Source organism: Aptenodytes forsteri, unplaced genomic scaffold, assembly GCF_000699145.1.
Source record: "Aptenodytes forsteri isolate BGI_AS27 unplaced genomic scaffold, ASM69914v1 Scaffold53, whole genome shotgun sequence".
In the NCBI taxonomy this organism is placed as follows: Eukaryota; Metazoa; Chordata; class Aves; order Sphenisciformes; family Spheniscidae; genus Aptenodytes; species Aptenodytes forsteri.
This window is the reverse complement of record NW_008795909.1, coordinates 13,666,686-13,692,973: the sequence shown is the minus strand read 5'-3', so window position 1 is coordinate 13,692,973 and position 26,288 is coordinate 13,666,686. Positions and strand designations below refer to the sequence as shown.

General features: G+C 35.8%; 1 protein-coding gene across 1 annotated transcript in view; it reads left to right on the top strand.

Annotated features, from left to right (window-relative positions):
• Window positions 1–26,288, top strand: part of CACNA2D3 (calcium voltage-gated channel auxiliary subunit alpha2delta 3) — a 487,274-nt gene that overhangs the window by 319,423 nt on the left and 141,563 nt on the right. Inside the window, exon 13 of the mRNA XM_009284485.2 lies at window positions 2,036–2,169. Within this exon, the coding sequence (XP_009282760.1) occupies window positions 2,036–2,169 (134 nt within the window). The remainder of the gene's footprint in view (window positions 1–2,035; window positions 2,170–26,288) is intronic.

Genomic DNA, 26,288 nt, shown 5'->3' with positions numbered 1-26,288 from the left:
ATGTGAACGGTGCTGAATATGGCCGCTGGATATTGGTTCTCTTTTAAGCTTTCTGAAATGAGACATACCAAAATTCAGGCATGCTGAACTGCTTTAGGAAAACATAGGTCATCACCTGTAAAATGAGTGATCCACACAGTTCTGAAGTATTTTGAATCCTTGATTAAAAGCATTATAAACCACAGTGTGTATCTATACATACATACACGTATATGTATAATTTATGAGGTTCTCTATGTGAATAGCTCATATTGGCAAATAATCATATTTTGACTGTGTATTGACATTTACACCAAATTAAAAGGACCAGAAAGTGAAGTGTCCCTTATTACTCACAGGAGGGATAAACCCATACTTTGACTTGGGAGACTCAGCAGTCCCAAAATTGGAGCAGGCAGCATTTCAGACAGAGTAATGTACACGTTGCTTTTTCCCATAAGTGTTCTAAGCCAAAAATTCATGAAAGTACATTATAATTTTCTTTTTCTTCCCCATATACATAGAATTCTGCTTTCTCAAGTACAGATTTCCTAATTAAACTTACGTCAATCATTTTTCTCTATGGCTGAAAAAGCTTTCAGAATCTTAGATTGAAAATAGCCCTGTTTTGAAGCAAGAGTTAAACCTTGATAGTGTATGTAGTAGTCAGTTAACGTCCTCACACAATACTGGACTTAATAGAAAAAAATAAAATATCAAATAAATAAAATCCCTTAAGCAGAATATTGAATATTTGAACAGTATGAATACTACACTATGAGTATGAATACTATACTAGGAATATTTGAGATCATAGTATAATAAAATTAGTTTTGCAAAAAAAACCCCCCACCACCTCTGCTTTTTCTTAAGTTGAAAATATGCATTAAGCTACTGCTATGACTCGTTTCATTTTATAGATCGCTGCTATAAAGTCTGTTCTTACACTGTGTCTTAATTCATACATAGATGAAATGTATGTAGAAACATCGATTTTGTACTGCATGAATTATTGGCGGGCATATTGAATCAGAAAGTTCTAACATTCAGTCTACAGAGTACCCTTTGCAATCTGGCCAAAATTGGCCATGTCTACAATAAACACAGCTCAAAAGTTCTTTGCAGCTGCCATGTTTTCTGCTGAAGCTTAATATTCCAGCTCCACAGAAGTTGTGATCTTGTCAAAAGACTAAAATTGTAGCAAGGCTTCTTTCATGAAAATTCCATGTTGGTCTTTTCTCATTAAAGAAAAGGGAAGTAAATGTAGGGGAAGTGATGCATTTAAATAAAGCCTGATGAAACTGTAGTCTTGAAATTTGTCAGTCCTTTGTCACCCTTGCATGATGTGGGCTCCAGATGCCAAGTTTGTGATGTATAAAGATACTTGACATCTAAGCACTGAAAAGGGAGTGGTGACAGCTCAAATAGCTGTGGCCTCTGCTGTTCTCAATCAGGTTGTAGGAGATGTTTTAAAGGATTAACAAAGCTGTGATCACTAAGCCAAGCAATTCTAGTTGTAGTCTACATTTTCTGTGACCTGCCATTTCTAAATAACATACTGCTGTTATCTGATGTTTAGTCACATTCTATAAGGATGAGCATTTTAGAGCATGTGCAACTACTGTTTTGTTACTGTAGTTCTAATCTGTAACATTTCTTGAAACTGGACAAACTGGATGTGACATTGTTGGACAAAGTTAATACCAGTTCTAACTTTTAAAGTATGCAGCATTTAAAAAAAACAACACCCAAACTTCTTTACCATTAAACAACAACAGTTTTCTGGAAATAAAGAGTTTAGGACAGGCAGTACAGTGGTTCATAGCAATATTGGGAACCCAGTCCTTCAAGATGGGCCAAAGGTTTCACAGACTTCTGTTTTCACCAATTATTACTATTTGAAGCTGCTTCTTATGAAATGTTCCTTTTTTGCATTTCTTCTTTGGAAAAAAACAAGCAGAAAACATGACAGACATAAAACACATTGTACTCCTTGTTGCAATCTTCCTTAATTTGTTCTGTCTGGTTTATAACTTGGAATTGTGTGTTTTCACAGGGTTTTTTACTCAGATCTCTACCTTAGCTGATGTTCAAGAGAATGTCATGGAATATCTCCATGTTCTTAGCCGACCAAAGGTTATTGACCAAGAGCACGATGTAGTATGGACTGAAGCATATATTGACAGCACTGTAAGTCTGCATGATAAAGCATTTAATATAGGTTTACTGCATGTAATGAGGAATTAGGAGCAAAATGGTTGTGGTAGAAACACTAGTTGTGCATCTGATTTCTGTTGCTGGAATGTGCTAATTCAGTGTAAGAATCAGGACTTGATATCTTTATGTTACAAGTAAATAATGCAAGATTATTGAACTTTAGCAGATATTTATACATTGTAAATTACATAGAAAATAATGAAACAAACATGAGTAACAGCATAATTTTAAAATTTATGACCTCTAAATGTACATTTATTTTTTTAATCAAAAATAGGCATTGAACAGAAATTGATTAGATTGAGTAACCGTTTTTTCTATATGTTTTAAAACATGTCAATGAATATGTCAGTATAAAAGCATAGACTGACAAGAATCAATATTTTTAGTATATGAAGGTGGGTCAACATCTAGGGGACAACTGTGATGTCTTGGGGAAGAATGTCTTTTAAAGTGGATTGAATGGGTGATATGCTAACAAAATTGTCATAAATGTCAAATTTTAATTTGACATCCTTGTGAAACATTAGAGTTGAAGCAGAACTTTGTTATGCAGTGACTGAGCATTCATGATACTTCTGTATTATTTGTAGTAAATCATCAGATTTGCAGATAAAGTTTGTTCATTTTCATGGGTTGGTCTAAAATAACTTTTTATCTATTTTCTTTTGATCCAATTAAAATATTTTGGTTTGTATATTATCTGTAGAACAAGAGTTTGTAGCAAGTATCTGTAATCTAGTACAAGTGATGCCAAGTATTCAATATAATGGATAGAAGATCACAGATGACTAGTAGCAAAGCTGTTTCTTTCTTTTTGTTTTAAATTTTTACTTTCATGAAGGTGGGACAAGGTGAGAGAATCTCACCAGCTTCACTTTGATATTTGGGGTTTTTTTGTTTGTTTTGTTTTGAGTCTGTAATGCTTCTAGAAGGTTTAGTTTTAAATCAATACAAAAATATTCTAGGAAAAAAAACCCACTTTGGGAATAGAGTTTTGCTTCATTTTCACATTTGCTTAGGTCTTTTCTATTCTTCAGTTGTGGCCACGGTTAGAGTAATGTAAAATCAATACTAAAACTGCAGTTATGAAGGAGAAACAAAAAGTTGCTTGGAAATATTGCTTTGGAGGGAATTTACTTATCTCTGTTTCCTTTTTTTAAAAACAAAATTAATCCAGTCTTCCCTTTGTTCTCTTTCTTTTATTGAAACATAAGGATGAGATGAACAGAAACTACCTGTTACCGCTCTCCCTTCAGGGCATCCCATGAAATGGGGAGATGACTAGGAAAACTTAGTTCTTATTCACTTCTTGCTTTTATATGCTTGAAGTAATCAGTGTGTGTACATGTTGAAGGGAGTTTGTGTATTTGCTAGAGAGAGCAGCAGGAAGAGATCCATGTAAGTGGTGTTTTAGTGCAACTCTCATCCTTGTCCTTTGCCTATGAATCTTGGATTAAAAGTGTTGCAAATAAAATCTTCCTCCTTCCTCAACACCTAGTCCTCCCCTTTACTTACCAACAAAGTACAAAATGCTGTTTCAGAATTAATTTTACACTTTACTCTCTCTTTCATCTGTTAATCTTTATTTCTTTGATCACTGCAGGGAGAAAAAATTCAGAAAAGTTAGTCTAACTTTCAGTGATTCTCCTGTAGGTTATGGAAAGGCTAAGGAAAATGAACAACTTAATGTTGTGTGAAATACTAAGTCAATACAGCAGGGGTGAGTAAATGCAAGTGAATTTAAGAACACTAGAGGGAGCGTAGAGAAGGAATCTTGAGAAAACAGGAAAATATAAAACAATGGAGCTGTTACATTCTTGAATAAAGGAACTGTTTAAATCCAAAAAAAAGCTGGTTTACTGCAATCAAAATAAATACTTCCAGGTTCTTCTCTTTCTCTTTTCTCGCTCTCTTGACTAAGGCTAATTAATGTCACTATACACACACATATATATGTATATATGCACACGTATATACACATGCAGTCATATACATACTGACATGCACACACATATTTTTAAGTGTCTGAAAACTCCACTCAGGACCCTAATGGGTTGGATGCTATAAGAAAAGATTTAAAAATAGAATACTGTGATCTGCTGAGTTGCAAACTACCTTTCTCCTCCATCCTCCTCCCCTCAAAAAAATTCATAGGCAAAGGAGCAGGATAAATTAGGGTAGTCGCATACAAAACTCTGGAAAATAGAGAATACTGTGATCTGCCTGAGTTGCAAACTACCTTTCTCCTCCATCTTCCTCCCCTCAAAAAACCTCATAGGCAAAGGAACAGGATAAATTAGGGTAGTCACATACAAAACTCTGGATATAGCAATGAAGAGAACCTTGTAACAAACCAGATGTGCTTCTGCCTCAGCTAAAGCTGCCTGAGTGCTATTTTCAGAGACAGGTTCCCTGGCTATTTCTAGTGTCTTGGCATTGGAAGTGCCATCTAATAATCCTCACCATCCCATAACTTGTTGATTTTCACAGACAGTTTGTGTCCCTGCTCCTCCATGGCTGCTGCTTGGACCTTGCCAGGTTAGAAATAGCAGTGTATTTCCAGACAGCTTAAATGTTCTTATCATCCAGCTGTGTCAGAACAGCCATGGCTAGATTCTCAGGGCTATATATACGTGGTTGTAATCAGTGTCACAGTGCCCTAGCAGCATGGAGGATACTACTTCCCCATTCCCTTCTCACCAAATACCGGAGCTAATTGGCCAGCTGTGCTGTTTTTGAGCAAGCAACATCAGGCTGGAACATACTAGGAACCAGAAGGAAAGAAGCTGGACAGGAATAGTCTTAAGATACAAAACATTTCCCCTGATGCCCCAGCCTGTTCTCATCCAATATTAGTCCAGGACAAAGTCATCTGTGAAAGCCAGAAGTTAGGTCATTTAAGTGTTTGCTACCATTTAGGAATATTCCTAGAAGAATTTTGCTACTAAAACAAGGCATCTAATTCCTGCGTCTGTTCACCTTTCCTGTAAGAGGATGTCTGCAAAATGTTCATAGAGCTGCCTCTTCAGCCTAGCTTTGACACTCTGAGGTGCTTCGCTTACTGTTAGAAAACAGTATGGCGTTTATAGAACTGGAGATCCCTGGCAAGATATCACATGCAGAAAATGTAACATGGAGGAACCTGTATGTATGTCAGGTCTGTGTTGCCTTTGACACCGTCAGGATCACACCTCTGATGGTTGAAGGGATTATAAAGCCACTGAGACTAGGCCTCTCTGAGTGACTCCTTGCTTCGCAGGCAGCTGAACTGGCTTCCTTTTTTCTGCCCCTAGACTTTGTTCTCTCCCCAGCGTTTCCTGCCTTTTTGTAGGGGTAATCAGCCAGCTCCTAGGGTCAGTTTTAGTTACCCTCCATCAGAAAATTCTCTGTGTTTCTTCCCTTAAACCCAGGATTTCGTGTTGGAAACATTATTATCAGTGACTCAAAGCCTCATTTCTTTCAAAAAAAAAAGGTCTTTTGACATAGGAGTGATGTAATCTTAAGAGGTGTCACTGACTCTCAGAGAAACTTAACAGATTTCTGAAATCATTTGAACTTAGGTCTGTGGAGAACAGGGCTGATTCCTCATTGTACTTGGTTTAGTCATTCACTTGTAAAATAGTCTTTACAGGCTTATCTTGGGCTAATTCTAAAGTCAGCTTCACAATAGTTGGAGTCCTAGTCCTGTAATAGACTAGTAGCTTAAGTGCTGCCAATACCTTTAGGCTAAAATGTTGGGATCGAAGTCTAGGATATATGCCAGCCAGTGTCTAGCCTTCTGCTTCAGAGTCCTCCGATCCCAAGTTCCACACCTTTCCCTATGCTTGGTGTCTTTCCCATTTGTACTTCTCTAGTCAGCAGTTTGATACACACTAGAAGGGAGTAAGCTTTGTTGGATCTGTGCAATTCTATGGGAAAGGGTGTTTGGGCTGTCAGGAGTGAGGGGACAGGCAGATGATGCTTGATTATGGCATCTAATAGAAGAGATTGTCTTGCTACATGTTCACGTTCAGCTGTATAGCCTAGAGGTGCTGTAAGGGCTAGCTTGGACGTTTCCAGATAGGATGCGTGTACAGTGGGCCCTAGACAGTGAGGTCTGGACAGCACTCCAACAGACCAGTCTCAACGTAACTTTTCTGCCTCAAAAGTAGGTCACATTTGGATCTGATATCGCTGCTTCAACATCACTAAGGCTTACAAGTATGTAACGCTTCAGAAAATAGGATACTTTAATGGGTGCTTAAAAACAGTTGGATTTCTAATTGAAAGCTTCCAAAGGTACTCTCTCCTGAGTCGAAAAGAATTCTAAAAGTATGAAAGTATTTCAGGGAGGGAACAATTTTAAAGTGGTCAATGACTTCTTTTAAGCATATGTGTATCTATAGCAAGTCAATACAAATTAATATATTGGGGGAAAAAGGAAAATTGCCTGGGCATCAGAATATTGAAGTGAAGTAATGCATAGAGGTAGTCTCTTGGGATTATGGGTAACCATCTATAAAGCACAGAAACCCTTAACTCATTCTTACGGTAACATCTGGAATGTGGAGAAACATTACTTTTTGCTGCAGGAAATAAAGAAAATAAGACTGGACTGGCCCCTGAGTTCCCACTGTTTAAAAGCTTGCGATTGAGAATTTGTTTATTGGGGCATATAATTTGACCTACTTAGACCTTTGTTGACTCTTCCCGGTGAAATTTGTTTCTCGTAAGTGTTCCTGAATATATTCTCTGGATCTAATGCACCGTTGAGTTAATCTCCTTCAGGCTATTAGTTTCAAGCTGTGAGCAGATTCAGGCATACGTTACCATGTTGGCTCTGTTCAGTTTCCAACTGGAGGACTCCTTTGCATAAAACCAGCAAATTATTATTTCATTTAATATTTTGAGATGACTGTCTGGTGCTTCAGACAGGTCATGATTCATCATAACATGAATGGCGAGTGGTTTTTACTCTTTATACTTTTCTTTAGTGTTGAAGTACTATATGTTGATTCTTCATTTGCATTATTCCCACCCTCTCATAGACATACATTAAATTATGGATTTTAGTTCAATTCTACAATTGCTGTTAAAAAAAAAAAATACATCCTTCTTTTCTTTCTTATTTTGAAGCAGGGATTTTTTTGAAATATTTTCTGACCAAGAGGCTGATACTGTGCTAGTAAGGCAACCTAACCAAGAACCTTATTTCCCCTTATGGGGCAGTAAATTGAGGTAGCTCCACTGAGCTAAAGCCTAGACTAAATATTTCTGAAATGCTTATGATGGATGTTACAATTAGATTATTACATATATGATCGAACAATTTCAATTTATTCATCTTCATCCTTAAAACAAAAAATCAAGTACTATGTAGGCATACGTTTTACTCTGGTTCAGGTTCGTTGCAGAAATTCAGTAGGAAGTATAGGAAGCTCATGCTTCTCAGATAGCTGTCACATCAGAATCCAAATGTTTTAAGTATGGAAATTTAGATTCTGGGATACAGTTCTTTGTTAAAGGATGAATTCTGAGCCAGTTCCAGAGAAGCAAGGGAAGCTGTAGACGTGAATTCCTGTGTATAATGTACAGAGATGTAACAGAAGGTCCTACAGACTGAAAGCTCTTATGCTGGCATTTTTTCCATCCAGGAGTTTCTGGTGAGATATACAAATGCTGTTTAGTGCTTCTTCCATTCACACGGTTTTCTTTGTGTTCAATGCACAGAAGAGCTTTTATGAAGTAACAAAAATTAAATAGTACCCTGTTTCCACTAGCTTCTATTCCCAGAGATATCTTCAAATACTTTTGGTGGCACAAGTTAACAGTGCTATTATAATAAGTGGGTGTAATTAGCATTTTTATCACAGTAAAAGGTTCCCTGGGCCTCTATTTCAAAACTAACTTCTAGATTGTAGTACTGGTATGCATTAAAATGCATCAGAGTGTTCATAATGCTCGTGTATGTCTACAGCAAGTAAATATTGGTAATCACTGCAGAACTGAATGTCAGGAAATGTCATTAATCAGCAGCTGTGAAAAGAAAATTTACACACAGGCAGTAATTTTTTTTAATGTTTTAAAAACTAGAAATCTGTGTTCCTTTCTTCCCAATTCCACTTTGGACTTGGTTACATGCTCTAACCCTCCCTTTGTGGCCAGCATCTCTTAATCTCTAAGAATTTACAGCTCTTTATCAGAGAATGTCATCACCACTGACTGACTCTGAGGTTCCCATGAGAACTTCCTTTTATTGCTTTGACATTTAAGTGAATTGGGTTAGGGAAGGAAAATCCCAGGCATGGATATCAGGCCTTCCATCAGGTAGGTTTGTTCTTAAAATATGGTTCTTCAAGCTCTGCTTTGTCTCCTACAGATCTGCAGTGGTCTTTTGAAGACTCTGATATGGGAGAAAAAGTAGAAAGTAGCCCAGGGAATGCCTTCTTATCAGCGCTTCAGTCTGGATTAATTTTCCTGGAGAAATATAACAGCTCTGACCATTTTATCTTTTTCGAAGCTTCTATAAGAGCATGATTGCAGTTTGAAGTTGTAGACCATCTGGTCCAGGAATTATGGTCTGCTATATTTCCACTGGGATCTTACAGATCTGGGACTGTGCTTGAAACATTAACAATGGTGATCAATGCAGCTACTTGTACACACAATAAAAAAAGATTATGCACATATTTATATGTAGGTGTAACATCCCTTTATGCTGATGATTAGCGGGCTGTCTGTGGAAATCTTCATTGACAGTCCAATAAAAAAAAACCTTTGAGCCATGACTTTTATGAGTTCTGTGGCCCAAAATTTCCAGTTGCCATAACTAAGTATTCTCGTTTTCTCCTAAACAGTTCTAATCTCTTTGTTTTACTGCTGGATCTAGAATAAATGAATTACCATTAACAACATTAACTGTTTCAAATTCAGTAAGATCTGTGTCAACTGTCAAAACATAATGAGTGCTCAAGATAGTAAATGAATAAACCTCTCAACTGAATAGAATTAATGCACTCTCATTATCTTTCAGATGCTGCTCAAAATAACAATGGATGTTGTTCTTTTTTGTTAGAAAATGCACATCTGATTTACTTATGTTAGGCAGCAGGGTGCTAATCAGTGCAAGGAATGCTGTGCCACTTAAATTGGAGCTTAGAGCCCTTGCTCACACACCAGTACAAGAGTCATGGTGCAGCGTGTCCCAATAAAACACACAAACTGAGACCCCTGAAAGGAAAATTGGGACGTACAAAGGAAAATAAAGTCCATAATGACCTAGTGGGAATATGGATACTTTAAATAAGAATGATTTGTGCATCGTTCCATGTAAGCACAGCATCTACAAATAAGGACGTGCGTAAGCATAGATAGCACTTATGCACATGTATGTGTGTATATGTGTACCTTTCAGCTTTTGAAGTAAACTACTTCGTTTGATAAATTACGTTTGCTTTACTCCACTGCTAGTCCTGGAACTTATGCTATTAGGGCAATTTTCAGTGATTGCATTAAGCGAAGAATATTACTGCAGAGAGCTAATTGCTGGTTGTCAAAGTCACTAGAAAAAACGTTGTAAGGAAATAGCAATATTTATTTTAATGAATTAACACTTTTCATGTGTATCGCTGTATATGGTATTTACACTATAAAATGCTATATGTGATACATCAAAAAGATGTTTAAAACATCAAAAACAAAAACAAAAACAAAAGTCCTGCACTTAAAGAGGAACATAAAATTTCCTGCTGGGGATGTGGAACATGGAATGCCATCTGTATTATATGGCACTGAGAAAACTGATTATGTTTGGACCTCTATTTCATAGCAGATGGGTTCATTAAATTTAATAGCCTCCAGAGCCTTTAGAAACAGTGTTAAAAACATGTGGAACATGCTGAGACACTTCACTTCGCGCCCCACAGTCATTATAACTCTGGCACAGACTATAAATATTACAGTACTTTATTTCCATTGAAACGGATTACTATTATAATTATTTTTCCTAGTGTACAGTTTCATGAGAAATGCAGAATGCAAATTGTACTTTTTCAAACTTTGAGATATGCAGTTGATTTCTTTAAATGCATTTTACAGTTCTTTGCACTTGGAGGCTTTGATATAGAACTTATTTTTATCTTCTTCCTGCGACATCAGCAAGCAGCTGTAATGCCACAGCAAAGCTGGGTCTTAAGCAGCTCTGCTCCCAGTGTGGTGCAAATAAGACAAGCATTATGTTAAACCATAGAAGGGAAATCAGAGCAGTGTTACATCTTGGCTTTTAGCTACATATTGATTCTCTTTTCTAGTATTTTATATGATAGCATTACTACAGTTTGACCGTGGTCTCTGTTCATCTTTCATCACGGGAACACAGAGAGATTAAATATCTAATTTCAAATCAGAGTAGTTCCTGCAGAAACATTGCTTTAAATGGAGTAAAAACTCACTGCTTTTTGAAATATTCTCAGAATTTGATAGCTAAAGGAATATTTTAGTGCTACTTACTTTTTGATTTTTAAATGATGTTTCAAATGAGAACAGGAAAGTTTTACCATGTTTAAATGCTTTGACATCCGTCTAACATTCTTTCACCTCTTCATTTACATGCTCTGATGTTTAAACTAAATTACTTTTTTACAAACTTTGTCATATTTGATTGCTATTTTTTTCAAAAAATAACCCAGTTTCCCAATAACTGTATCAGCTTGTTCTCGTACTATAATTCTCAGTAATGCTCTTCAGTTTCCATTTCCTGTCCTACAAAATGCTGTGACTATCCACACTATCTTTTACTGTCTTCTAAGGTCAGTCTTGGTTTTAGGTTGTACAGACCATTTTAATGTGGATTTTCCCCTTCTTCACATTACTGACTTAAACTCCAATTTTGTCACTGACCATTGCTGATGTTATTATCAAGACCTGCGAATTTTAATAAACCACTGAAGTCCTACTATGGTAGATGATATATGATGACAGGATTAAATAACGATACCTTCCTCATGTAATTTACATTCAGAGTAGGAGGTAAGAATCGCCAGTTGCTTAGAAAGGGCAGAGAGTGTAAGGACACAGTAAGACAGTATAGGTCAATGCAATAAACAATTAACGGTCTACGAGATCTCAAGTATGAAGGGCAGTATGTGAGAACAGGCACAAATGCATGTTCCAGTCTTTCAAATTGTAGTGCCCGCTTCTACAGGGTTCCCACACAAGTGTTCTTTGTCCAGATCTTAAGAATCATGGAGTCCTTGCTTGAGTTTGGTTTTAAATTCCACTTAATTTCATGGAAGTATTTAGATGGTCCAGTATTTACAGCTCTAATAGTTTTTCCAAGCAGTTACATTCACAAAACACATTCTGTGATTGAATTTTGGAAATCAGAAAATTCAGTAAGGTTTGAATGTTAAAGGAACAAGTTTTGCTGTTTTGAGAGCTGTCAAGCGCAATGATATTATGTTAGGACTTTGTTGTGAATCGTTAAGCTTTTCTTTGCTGCTTTTGCTGTAAATATGGTGTGTCTTGTGACATGATTGCTTTGCACAAAATTACTGTTTCTTCTTATATGAAAACTGATTGGATGTATGTGAAAAAGAATCCATAGAATTACAAATGTCTGTAGGTTTCGCCTGCTGGATGTTCTCCTACCAGTTACTACATACAAATTACAGAGAATTGCTCGGCTGTTGAATTTGATTAACGGGCATATTCATGCCAAAAGGGTATTGGTCTCATTTGCAGACACCTGCACACTAGAGATAGAGCAGCTTGGGACCATTTCCAGCTGTGGTCTGCCAATGACATACAGTGCCTTTAGGTGAGGGGATGAGGGGACAGAAAATGCTTTTCATTTCCAGCTTGTTTCACAGGGAATTTTCTGGTTTTGTTGTGACACAGATATAAAATCAAAAGGTGACAAGTCACTAACTAGAGGGAGAATTTGTTTCTAGATCTCTATTTGCTATGGTGAATCCAACATTTAGGAGGATATATCTATTCTTAGTGAAAATAACTACTTAAAGGCATTCACAGCTGATAACTGTTTGTCTGTCTTTGATCTTATTGCCTCCATTCTGAGTGAAATTGGGTTAATTATAAGGAAATTGTAGCTATTTTGTCAGATATATTACCTTTTTTCTCTCTGTTCTTGTCTTTAGTTTTCCCATAACAGATTTTTTAGGGTAAATGATAATGTAGGAAAGCAATGAGTTTAGTATAATGTACTAAATCCCATCCTTTGATCTCATATATGTCATTCTTTGACTTTCTGGAAGAAAGAGGGCGGTGAAGATGAAATATACTTTATCTGTACTGGTAATATACTACACTGCTGGAGTAAAAACCTGAAATAATAAGAAAGACTTATTAAATTATTGGTGCCATTCGAGCTTTGCTGCAGTGGCAGAATTCAGTGCAAAAAGGAAAAGAAGAAGAGAGAATAAAAGGAAATAATCTCTTTTGTCTATTGTTCTGCAGATATTGAAGTTTTTAGTTATTTATAGCTCTCCTTTTTGTATAATCAGGAAATTTCACATATAACTCGTCATGCACACGATACAGTATACACATGAAAGTTAATGTTTGTCACAGGCATTATGACTAATATTTACTTTGAAGTTAGTAATTTCTGGAGAAATTATTCAGAAATACACTTTGTTCTACAAGGAGTAATAGGATGTTTCCTACTGATGTTCTTGCTGCTTGACAGCAAGGCATTCGACCTTTGTCCACACTGTTGTATTTTGTCAGATCAGATCTTTCCAAGCAAGCATTTCCCTTAATGATTAGTTGAAAGATGATCTAATCAGCTGGTAAATGCATGATCTTCAGCAACATCAGTATCGGCAGGAGAAAGCTTAGAACACTTTTAAGTGTTTTCTCTGGAATTCGTAAGAGCCATTTCATCTGCACTGATGTCAGATTTTTTGGGAGGAAAATTTAACCCCCCTAAATATTAGTTTACATTGCCTAGTTCTAGGTAAACCATTGAAATCCCTAAGGGTTGACACAAGGAGCCTGCAGGGCCATTCCATTTAAGGGCTTCTTTTACAGAATATGATATTTTTTTTTTTTTTACAATAGTGTTTATTTAGTGGCACATAAATACTGCAAGAGAATACGCATTAGAAACAGTATACTAATACCAAGGAACAATACAACTTACAAAGCTTTCTAATGTCTTTTTGTTCTGTTGCAGCCAATGACATCTGTATAATAATAAAGGCCTCAGTTTTCAATATTGTTAGGTTTATTCCAGAAAACTGTCAAAAAAAAAGAGTAAACTACCTAAGTCAGCTATATGCTTGCATTCCATATGGGTTACATTTGTTGATTATTCTTCTTTAATTTACTCTGCAGTAAACCAGTAGTATCTCCATTTATGTACCTGTAGTTACACTGATGTAAAACAGAAGACAGATTCATGGTATTAAATCTCAGTTTACAGGGCTTTGATTATACTTCTGTTGACTGATGGAACAATTCTAACATTTTCTTTCTTGGATTAAAGCCTTAAAGCCTCAAAAATTCAGGAGTTACAGTGAAGAGCAAGTTGCCTTTATAGGAAAGAAAAGTTTAATTTTTCTTCCCTCCTTCACCCTGTCCTTTTTGTGTTACAGTTCAGTTTAAGAAAATGGAGAATCAGTGAAAGCTGATTTTGCAATAATCAGGTTTTTTATTTTCACGAAACTTTTGCTGTGTAGCCAACTACAAGATAATGGGTTTTATCACATTTTGGATCCTAGCATGGCTAAAAAAGACCTTAATGTCTGCAAAGAGTTCTAGCTCTGAGATAGCTGAAAGAATTTTGAGACCTTTTCTTGTGAGATCTTCCAGTGAAGGAGTGAAGTAGCGGTAAAATTTTCTTGACCTGCTGGATAATGCAATAAGGGGAAAAGAGCAGAAGGTGATGAAGAAATTTGCTTCAGGCCAAAACTATTCCTTGAACTAGATTTCACAAGCATTGTATTTAATAATGAGAAACTGCATATTTGAAATTAACTTAGATCATCTAGAAATGCTCTCAAATTTGTGATCTTCCAACAAAGCAGAGTCTTGGCTCTTGGCCATCAGGTCAAATTAGCTCTTAGGAAGCTTTGAACTTTCAAGTTGTGCAGAGTAACGACAGAAAGCTGCTTCTGAAATAAAAAAGCAAGAGAAATATAGCTCTTTCTACAGAGTGAGTGAATCTTTATAGAGCCTGATGAATTGAACTTGCAGTGTGAAGAGTCCATAAAATGTTCTATGGCTTTTTCGATAAAGTGTAGCTATAAAATATCGGTGTAAAACTAGAATGGTGAGATACATTAGCTACATACTTATTAGAAGGGTATGAAGACAGAACCTGTTCCTCAAAACAGAGCTAATGAAGAAGCAGCAGCATTGATTATGCCATTTTATCATTTATAATGGCAGCACTAGCCAGATCTGTGGCACCAACCTACCCACAAACCGATATAAAAATACTACAGGAAAGGCAAAGACTATATTGTTAGATTAGGAGTTTATCCACCTAAGAGATTTCACAATGTTAAATGATGGAGCATTTTCTAAGCTTTTTTTTTAAAAATTATTTGTTTTATCATATATTTTAAAAGTAATGCTTGTAACAATTAGAGACTTAAACCTGCCCTCTGGTCTTGTACATCCCTGCTAGCTAATAAAATCAGCTGCTTTGCTTATGCATGCGAACCTGAAACACACGTTTCTAATTTGGAGACACGTGATGGCCACCTTGCTACTAGAGCATAGTATTTTAGCATATTGTTAACTTATTTCCAAAATACACATTGGACATTTGATTCTCAAATGTTTATACAAAGCCTGAACGTGATTTTTATGGAGATTTGTTTTCTGGGTTTAGGGAGTATGCCTCCTTCCCTCACAAAGCAAAACAGTACATTTACACATCTATCTGAGCTCAATTCCTAGGTTTCTGACTGTAGCTTTTATTGCAGCATTTTCGCAAGAAATTTGTTCCTTCTTTTCCATTATGCTTCATCTGAACTTTCGGAGATGTGCCTTAAGATGGATCCATCGGTGTTTTGCCCTTTCAGAGGCAAACTGATAAACAAGAGAAAAGGTGATTCCCTTTGAAAAACTGTTTGAAGCTTTTCATTTCGTAGTTGTGCATAAGCTGCCTTTCCTGCTGCTTTCTAGTGCCCTTGATCTATTATCATATCTGTGGATTTCTTCTTCTCAGCGAATGAAATTGTGCTAACACTTTTGTGCCTTCTTTCTTCCTTTAAAATTCATCCCCTATTGTTTAGCAGCTCAAATAATCTTACGAGCGTATAGTATCTATCTCATTACGCCCTCCAGCATACTGCTCCATTCAGAGCAGTTCTGGGCCATTGGTTACTGACATAACCTTCAAGGTATTTTGTGCTAGCTAAATACAAAATTTGTGCAAGAGTTTTGCTCATTCAGAAGTGATACATGGGGAAAAAAAAAAGAATAAAATATAGTAATTATTGTGAATGTATTTGTTAGGTAACTAACAAAGCAGATTGTTCCCTCTATGAAAATGTTCAATGTTTTAATCCTAAAAGATAATTGGTTCCAGCACTTAGAGGCCTATACTGGTTCCAGTCTTTGCATCAGACTGCTAGAATCAACCAGCTGATTTCAAAATATTTTTGGAAGGACTTGTTTCTAAGCAAGTAAGAAAATCCAGTTAATTACAACCTCCCCTCCCCCAAATCCAGCTCCATTTTTCTTTGCCTTGATATTCCTAGAATCTTTTGCATCACAGATTCATGTTCTTACAAGATCAATTTAGTCCTCTAGTTAGCAAAAGCAGATAGATTACCTTTATTGTGTGTAACAGTCTTACTGATGAGATTCTCAGTGCTGATTTTTTCCCTATCCCTGATTCTTCTGGTCTTGTTTGTGCGTGCTGAACTTCAGTCATTCAAACTCAATCCATACTTTCCCTATTTTTTTCCCTGTGTTTGTGTTAAACATTCCACAGTATTTTTGCAAGTGCCTTGCTTTGTCCCCGTATTAGCCAAAGCTTTCCGTTTTCAATTACAGGTTCATTGTTTTCACCATAAAGTAAAAAAATCAACAACTGCAACAAAAAGAAGCTTAAATAAAGATAATGGAAAGCAAAATCATATTGAATTAAATATTGTAAACAGGTTATGTCAATCCACTGATGTCAGGGCAGGTTTTATACAGGATACAAATCTTTTTATCGTTAACCCTGTGTCCTTGACATAAAATTATGTATAAACCTTGCAATAGGTCAGTTTTGCCTTCATACCTGTAAATAGTGTCCCCTGCAAATAAGAAAATGTTTACTTCTACAGGAAACTGCGAGACATCAAGTAATTTACAATCTGTTTCTCCATTGCATGTTTTGTGGTCACAGTCCAAACTGTACTGGTCTTGAAATGATGCTGTTTACATGTAATAGAGTAAATGTCAGCAAAAGATTCTTCTTCCTTATTAAATGCACATTCACAAGGTTAAACTGAATGTCTGGTACGAATTGTGCTTAATACAAACTTGCAAAGCTAGGTCCTAAAAACCTTTCATCATGGTACATTCCTTCACTCCTGTTAGGTTGTGAACACTAACTACAGCAAGGGAGAAAGGATTCTCAGATTTCTAAGTTGTACCCCTAAAATGCATGGATTGATTGTGAGAGTAAGGGAGAGGGACAGAGAATAAGGGAATGGAAGCAGAGTCTTGCTACACCCTCCACTTCTGGCAGAGCAGCGCTCTGGACACACAGAAGAAATGGTACTCTCTGAAAAAAAGATGGAGAAAAGAGTGGTTTGGGATAATTCAACTATACATGTTCTTACAGCCATTCCCTTTTTAGCGCATGTTGGATGATTACAAATAGACTATAGAAAAACACATCTGTTTTAGAAGTGCAATCCCATTTAATGCAGAGTAGCATGCTAAAAATCACAAACACAATCAGTAAATCTAACTTTTAGAAGAAATTCCAGCTTGCTTTACACATTCATTAAGTCAAATACACTTTCATCCCTCCTCAGAAATTGATTATCGTTAGTTGTTGGTCTTACATTGACATGTAGAGCAAGTAAAATTTAATATAGAGCAAGATCAAAGTCCCACTGAACTCACTGCAAGATTCTCATTGACTCTAATAGGTATCGGGTAAGGCTCTTCTTTGGTTTTGCTTTGAGGCCAGTGTGGATTTTATCATGGGAGAAAGAGGATCTGTGTCTAGCTCCTGAAAGGATTTATGATTAAGAAATGATTATTCATTTCTAGAAGGACTGTCAAAGACTTTGCCCTTTTTTGAAATGTGAAAAGGCATTTACGTGAGAATAGATGAGTAAATGAATGAGTATGTATATATGCACCTATCTTCTGAGGTCGATTCTTTTTTCCCTTCCTTCTCTTCCTCCCTTCCTCTCTCCCTCTCCTGGTAATTCAGAACAAGACTTTACAGTACAAAGACCCTGCTTTTGTTTTTTTCTTTGAAACACAAGTATGACTTCTTTTTTCAGCTCTTGTTTTACTAGAATGCAGGTTTTTTTCCTCTTACTAGAACTATTTCTCTGGGAAGGATTCTCCTGCTATTATTTATCGCCTCCCTAACAGACTTTCTAAATGTCTCATTTAGAAATAATTAGCATTAGTAATAATTAAAATGACACTATCTGTTCTTCTAGAGGTGGTACAAATGGTAATAAATACGGAAGAGTATTAAGGGTATATAAGGAGAAAGAGCCTAACCATATAATTTGATGCCATTTTACATGGATAAGAACCAGAATCTTACAAGTATGTTGGATGTCATATTATGTGTAATGTTCCGTTTTAGAAATTTCTTTTCCTTTTGATATTATGAGTAAGAGCAAGGCTGAAAAAAAAATGCTTGTTGTCTAGAATATAGGTGTATTGTTTTCAGTTCTCTTGTGTAGTAGACAAAATGAACATTGTATTATTGTCTTATACAATGTGAAACCTCTTTAGTGCTCCTAAGGTTGAATACTACATGGTTAATTAGAGTGTAGCTTGAGGGTTTTTTTTTACCAGACTTTAAAGGTATGATCAGAAGCTCTTTCTCAGTTTCTGCCTTAGTTCTGTTCTGGCTTCCCTGGTTATTCTCTTTGGATGTCTAAAAGCTTTTTGAAGGGCTATTATTTAAGTGTTCAAGATAAGTTTGCTTATAATTGGAGTTGAAAAATTCTGGTCCTACAAAAGGGATAAAGAACTGTTATCATTTGACAATGAATATCCAGTTCTTAATCCACTTACCTACACCTTTTTGGTATCCAGGGATTCCAGTATTTTTTCATCTTTTGAATAAAAATTTATGTGATTTAAATTGTTAGCTTTCTAAACTGTTTGTGGTGCTTTAGAAAATCAACTAATGCTAAAAGCAAGCACAGTGAAAGAAGTTGCATAGTAAATACTTTAAAATAAATTAACAAAATTAAGAGAAAAATATTAAAATACTGTTTTCCTGTATCTTCAAAATTTTACTTGAATTAGATACTTCACTGTAGGTAAGCTCATATTCTCACCTTTGTAGTAAACTCTGATCTGGTGGTATAACATAAGTTGAAATTGATCTTGATCGTAGACTGGTAAAAGAGAAGGGGACACATTCAAGACACAGACAATTCTTATAGTTTATTAAAATCATACTACATCCCTATTACTTATATGAAAGCAAAACCAAACAGTCGTTCAAAACAAACAAGCAAAAAAACCCAAAGTGCAGTGTAAATAAAATAATTTTGGAGGCAGCAGAAGACATAAAGGTTTCCTCTGTAATAATATGATTGCTATACCAGAAAACAGTAAAAAAAAAAAAAAAAACAAAAACAAACAAACCCAAAACAATAACAAAGATATAAATTTCTTTTAATTATTTTCAGGTTAACTTAGTGTGCAGCGTGAAATATGATCGTCAATGAAATGTAATGGCATACATTTTCTCAGTAGCAACAGAAGTTAGAATAATACTTCCAAATTATTTACATTGCTAAGTTCACTTCTGTACCAGTAGTATAAAGAGACAGACTGACTGACCACTAACACTGATTAAAGCAAAACAAAACAAACCTGAAACCTACTATCTCACTAAAATTTAAATAAACCACATTAATGGAAATATGGGAATTATCATCAGTCATGTAATTTAAGTTGTATTACAACTTCAGATTTTATACTAATATGTATTTAAGCAGTTTGGAAGTTTCTGTTAATTCTCAGGGCCAGGAACATTTAGGGACCTGTGCCTCTAGATCTAGCAATTAGTACTGAAGCTCTGCTCAGAGATGGGAACATTTCAAGCACTGTATGAATTTTAAAAAACCTACTAGAGAAGTCATTCACTGCTAGAATAACTATGCAGTCCATGTGTTGGTAACCAGTAAAATACAGACACTAGGTTTAAATAAGCACAGGAAATCATCCCGAAGGATAGCTCTTCGCTGCTGGTGCTTGTCTGTTTATCCATCCTCTTAGAGTCAATTGCAGAGCTCATGTTTAGTGATATTACAGAAGATATTAATTAGCTTTAGACCCTTGATGTGTTTGTAACCCAGAATATTTGCAACAACTTGAGAGCTGGAACTTGTAGAAATTTGAAGTCGGTGCACAGATCCTACATGAGCTACAACAAGGACTATCAAAACCACCAGCCCCTAAAATAATATTATCCCACTTTATGCAAGGTGAGTCTATGTGTTCCCCAACAGAACAACCCAATAGAACAAGTTTTAGAGAAAACTTATTTACAGTCTCACAAAACAGTGTTAAATTTCTTTACGGTGGAATGAAAATGTACTACGCACATTTAGTTCTCTTGTTCATGTTGTCCACAGTTGAAGTGCAATTGAACTAGTTGTCTCCATAACTTGAAGAAGGTCACCCTCAAAATGTAAAACTTAATAATCCAACAATCAAATAGCCGTAACATTTTGAAAAGACTGTTCTTAATTATTCTGCTTTTGGTAGCACTCTAATACTGATGATCCCATTTTTAGAAACTGTTATTTTCAGTGTTTTCTGTATGAGATAAAAAGACTAAATATGCAGATTTTAATGTAAATTGTGTCACTTAGATGATACAAGATCAAGATCATTTGGTATTGAATCCCTTGAAAAATCAAGATACAAGATCAAGATACATGATGTGTATCTTACAACCATTAATTTTATTTGGAGTTGTCTATATTTAGAAAAATATTCCAATTCCATGCATGAATGTTTGTACAGTTTTTGTTTAGGAAGGAAATATCTACTATGTAACAGATAAGAGAATAGTTCTATCAATAATTTCTATAGGGAAATCTAAATACAGTAATGTTTATACATAATATATGTTTGCATATATAAACAGAATTAACCATGGACATCTATTTTGCACTAACAAGTTTTTCTTTATTGATGTAATAATGAAAATAGAACTCACTCCCTTTAAACACACTTGCTTGAGGCCAAAATTTTGTTCATGGTGGGTGGAATGTTCATGGAGTGTCTTATTTCATGAATTGGTTCTGCTACTTCGATCTTTAGTCATGTGGCTTATTTGTAAAATTAGCATAATTCTTAAAAAAATAATTAATTATTTATGACTGAAGTTTCTAACCAAACTTTGCATTTAAAGTAATCACTCTGGGTAATTTAAATACAATCTTTCCTGTAAATATTTTGTATCGAGAAAACTGTTAGTTTATGCAATTAAAAGAATCACAGTCACAGACTCAGAATAACTGAGTCTGGAAAGGACCTCCCATAGATCATCTAGTCCAACCCTGTGCTCAAGCGGGATTAGATGGAGCAAGGTTGCCCAGGACCGCGTCCAGTTGGGTTTTGAACATCTCCACAAACTATCTGGGCAGCGTGCTTCAGTGTTTAATCCATCACTCCTACAGTGAAAATGTATTTTCACTGCAGGAGTGAATATTCCTACGAGTATGGATTTCTTTTCTGTTAACTTCAACACAAACTTCAGAGAGCAGATGCAGACAGATTATGACTTCATTAACCATTTTAAAAGTTGAGCATATTTAGATTTTTTTTTTGTTAATGATTCTCATTTTAAAAACACAGTTGCTAGACGGTGCGTTAGAAATTATTCAGTCATTTACATTAATAAAAAGTTATGCATTTTAGAAAATGTGTAAAATCTTCAAAGGGTGGAGCCATTTCATTACAAAGATGTTTGGAATGTATATGTAATTTTTTAGTGTACTCTGCTATTTCTTAATTCCAGTCTGGTACCTTTGCAGCTCCTGTGCTTTCTCTTTTGCATATTTCACAAGAGCTAATTTCTCTCCTTTCTGTCATCTTTACAGAATTCTTTTTAAAGAGAGAACTAGAATTGTAGTTTTCATCTATATTTTATGACTCTCTTCTCCATAGCAACATTTACATTTGCTCTGACTGGTATACTTTGCATACAGTGCACAGTCTATCCTTGACTAAAATGCTGTAGTTACTGCAAAATATGTGGTAGCACAGTAAAACAATTATGTGAACAAAGAAGGATTTGGTATTGAATCCCTTGAAAAATCAAGTGCATTTTCCTAGAGATGTTGGCCCAGTAGGCTGCAGGTTAATGTCACTCTTTTAGTATTTATACTGAAATCTTAACATCAGGAGCATCCCAGTAGAAGGCTGAGTTTTATTTCTTCCTCCATGTATGCATATAATTATCTATGATGCCTCTAGTACTTACATAGTTCTAGGAAGTGGAGAATAAGTGCATAAATTGTAAAAGAGAAATTGCCAAAATTTAAATGCTGTATCTTATAGCAACCAAGTAGATTTTAAAGCAGAAAATTTACATTTTCTGCTAAAAATTGAGAGTTTGAATGTTCCTTCTATTCTCTCCCAAGTTTTTTGCCATTTTTGGGAAGAGCTGTGGAAGCCTGCCTAGCAATGTATGAAATACTTTGCATTTCTTTATACATGTAAATAAACCATTATCTAGCCCTACATTTAATCATATTATATGATGCCATAAACAACCAACCTATATTATAGAGTACGTGGCACATGTATGCACTAAGTGTTCTATTCTTTTTTTGTCTCATTCTTTTTTGAGGAGCTTCACTGATAGGTGTGACATCTTCCTCCTTGCTGTAGTGTTAAGTGCGGGACCTACGTGCTTGCCAAAATATTTCACATCTTTCCTGAAAGTGTATTTCCAAAAAGTAAAAGTTCTAATACATACATTCAATGCCAAATTCAGAGTCCATATGTGACATGTACAGGATGAGTCTGAACATTGCAAACCACCATAAATTTAGCTATGCACACGTTAAATTTGTTGCAGCCCCGGAACTGTTTACAGAAATGGCTGTACTATCAAAACTGTATTCATACTTGTTGATTATTTACTGGCATGTTTGTACTTAATTTCTATTCATTTGTATTATATCTGATTATGGAACAATCAAGTCAGTAGGGTTGTCAGCGTTTTTCTGAGACTGGTGACACTGAAATGCTTGGCAGGAGAATAGGACTGTGGAAATGAGGTCAGTGACTGTAAAATAAGAGTTATTTCTTTATTTTTGAATGCTTTAACAAATATATTGCAATAGCAGAATTTTTTTGAAAAAGAGAATTTCATGCAATCGTTATTAGAAAAATAGAAAATGGAAAATTAATTTTGTAGTGATTTATATTATTTTTGTTTCTCTAATAATAGAAATCATAGTTTTTTGGTATAACAAGAAACTGTTGAGTACAATTTAGTCTGCAGGAGATTTTTTTTTTTTTTGCTATTCTTCAAACAAACGTAAGGTTGAATTCTGATCCAACAGAACAATAACTTTATAATTCTAGTATGTTTTCCTCTAAGACTTCTAGACTTAGTTTCTTGGAAATCTAGGACATACAGTTACATAATGTTTTGAATAAATTGTTGAAATGGCCTTAAAATATTTTAGAAGTGTATGGCCTTTTTGTTTTGGAATTATCATGAAGTCATTTACAGAATCAGTCTTTATGAACTTCTTTTGTTAAGGGTGAAAGGAGACAGACTTTTATGAGGTCTGGCATGGAGCACTTAGCAGAACTACTCATCCTGTAACATATGCCTCCTGCTTCTAAAGACAGTATTTCAGATCTATCTATGGTTTTGTCTGTTTCACTCATGTTGGCCCCGCAGTAATCCGATCCGAGAAATAGTGCAACATCCTTGATGTTGGACTCCTTTGCCTGTCTTGGTTTGTTTTACCACATTAGTAGTGTCTGTAATTTTTCTTTTTCTGATAATACCAAACACATTTCCACGAAGGGCTCAAAACAATACTAGATTATTTGCAAATGTGGGAAGCATGACACTATGTGCAATAACAGTACTGAAAAACCTCCTACAGTTATTTATTTTGTGTTATGTTGTGTGACAGGACCCCAAGTTGACTTGAATTTAGAGGTGGAATTCTCAACATGTCTTACTGGAATCAAGCATACTGTGAACTTCAGGGGGCTTGCAGGCTCTTTACAATACAAAACAGAATAAGAAAATTTGTTCGGTAAAGAAAATTTGGGTTTTCTGGGAAAGATAGATTAAAAGAAAAGAGTTTGAAAACAACCCCCCCTCCCTTTTCTTCACTGTGTCCTTGCAAGGCCCTATGCTCTAATCTTGCTCTTTAATCTATCCATTTTTTTAAGTTGCAGCAAAATTTACACAGTTTCATCAAGATCCCCGAGTCGTCTTTTCTACATCAGAAAATCCTCTCGGGTCTCCCCTGGTGCTTATAGGTCTGCAGGCTCCTGTCCCTGCCATACCTGGCAGTACTGCAACAGCCTCTTCTTACTAAGCAGTTGTGTGGAGGAAGGTACACTTGCCTTCGCTAAGCAGTTGTGTGGAGGAAGGTACACTTCCCTTCAGAGGGCTCCTCCTAACTCAACCTGCAACAACCAGGACACAGCAAATGGCCAGACTTCCTCCCTGCACCTCAGCCACAGTCGTTTCAATAAAACATGTGTTAGCCAGATGGTAAACTAGGAGGAAGTAAAACAGATACACGCCCTATCATGTATCTTCTTTGGAGACAATCACCAGAGGGAGGAAGAGACACTAATGGAAAACAAATAGGAACAGGAGGTACTTTGGTATGGTTGGAGCTGAATAAAGACACCAAAATGGCATAGTACCATAGGTACAAGTAGGCTGGGAAGATCTGCGGTGCTTTTGGAGGGCCAGGGAAAGAGCACATAGTTTACTGCAAAACTGCCTCCTGGCAGTGTATAAAGCAAACCACAGGAATCGGTGGTACCCGCTGGGTTTTACACAGAGACAGGCAGTTTTTAGACTATCCAATAAAGGGTCAGACCAGAGGACTGTTACTGTTATTGTTAGGAAAATTATTTGTTTCCTATGGCCTCCCAGAAGGGGTAATGTCAGACAAACCTCCGTAGTTTATTTCAAAGGAATCTGTAGCAATTATTAAACTGAGTTGCTGACGCATAGGATCTTGTAGCAGCCAAGTTTCAAATCAGCAACAGAATGAAGATTTGTCTGGCTGTAACAGACACAGATTTTTTTTTATTTTTTTTTTAAGGACAAGACTGCGAACCTGGATTTTGAAGCTTAGGCGAAAAGTGACAAGAATGCCAGTGCAGGAAAAAGCATAATGGAATGTAAATCTCATCTGCTGACCCTATTATTCTTAATCAAGGCTTTGACTACTAATATTTTAGAGCAAAGAAATATTCTTGATTTTCTAAAAGGCTATAAATGGGATTGACAAACTGAATTCAGCAATAGATAATACGGAACTCTGATTTGTAAACTCTTATTAATGTGCTCTTGAAAATAATCTCAGTAAAAGCAATAGGGATAGTTTCATATACAAAAGCGTGTAGCATCTAGTTTCTGTGGTAATTATTACTAGGAAATCCTCACTTGCATTCCATCTGACTGTAATTCCCTCACATGGCAAAACTTGACCAAACCATATGTATCTGAAGGGATGTGCTCAAACAGGAGTAAACTCAAGTTCTGAAAACAAGTAAAAATTATATCAAAGAGTACTAATATTTGTATAAGGATTCAACTTAAATTTGAAGTCCTAATAGAGCATTGTGTTTATGCATGCATTTGTGTTTTGGGTTTTTGCATGTGTTCAGGTTTTTAATGTCCCCCCCTCCCTCCCCCTCCTTGAACCTATCTCCACTGTATGTGGACTATAAGCTTTCTAATTTAGTTTGAATGTTATCTGGAAGTATTTCTGAAATGATACTCCTGTAGCTAACGTTGCATATGTTGCCTTGGACGCCTTGACCATACTTGAAGTACTGTTTTGTAGAATATGGCATACAAATTAGCTCATTATGAAAACATACGAGTTTGCTATGAGTAGTGGTCTTGGGCAAACTGTAGAGTTCTTTAGTATTTATTCCAAAGGTGGAAATTTGGACATCATTCTTTACTGTACCTGTCTTTATCTGAGATACAAATGAAAGCATGCTTGCAATTTTTACGTGTATTTAGGAAGAAGGTGGCATTTAACACCCCCCCAAAAAAACCCCCACCCCCCAAAAAACCCCACAGTGTTAGAGAGAAAACCAGTTTCAGTGCTACAATAGGAAATTAAAAAAATCATATTGCAACTTTCTCCTTTTGTTTGAATGAAAAAAAGAAAAAGCTTCCACTTACCAGAGTCAAAGTAGTTTACCAAGTCAAAGACTAATAAGTAGATAAATGTTCAGAAAAGCTTTAAACTGCTCTAAGTAATGCTTTAACTTGTTATACAGGATTTAGCTCATGTATTTACAGTTCATCAGGTATCTGCGATTTCTGCAGCAACCCATGTATATCGTTCTATATAATCAATTATTTAAACAACAGGCTTTTAAAGAAACACATATAGGTCATACTTTAGTGTGATCATGGCTCTTATGTTGCTATTGGATCATTCTAGTTTTAGGATGAAAAAATTTTACTCACAGCAATTCTCCCTGCCGTGAATTTTGTTACGTTTTATATTGTGAAAACAGAGAAATTGCGGCTGGTTGCTTTCAGTATTTGTGAATTAGAGATCACGTGACAATTCTCTTTCATGACATATATTAATGTCGCCATTAGCTTTTAGCAGAGTACTATATGGAAGTTGATTTTTCTATCTGTTTTAATTCAAAGCAAGGACAAAAGG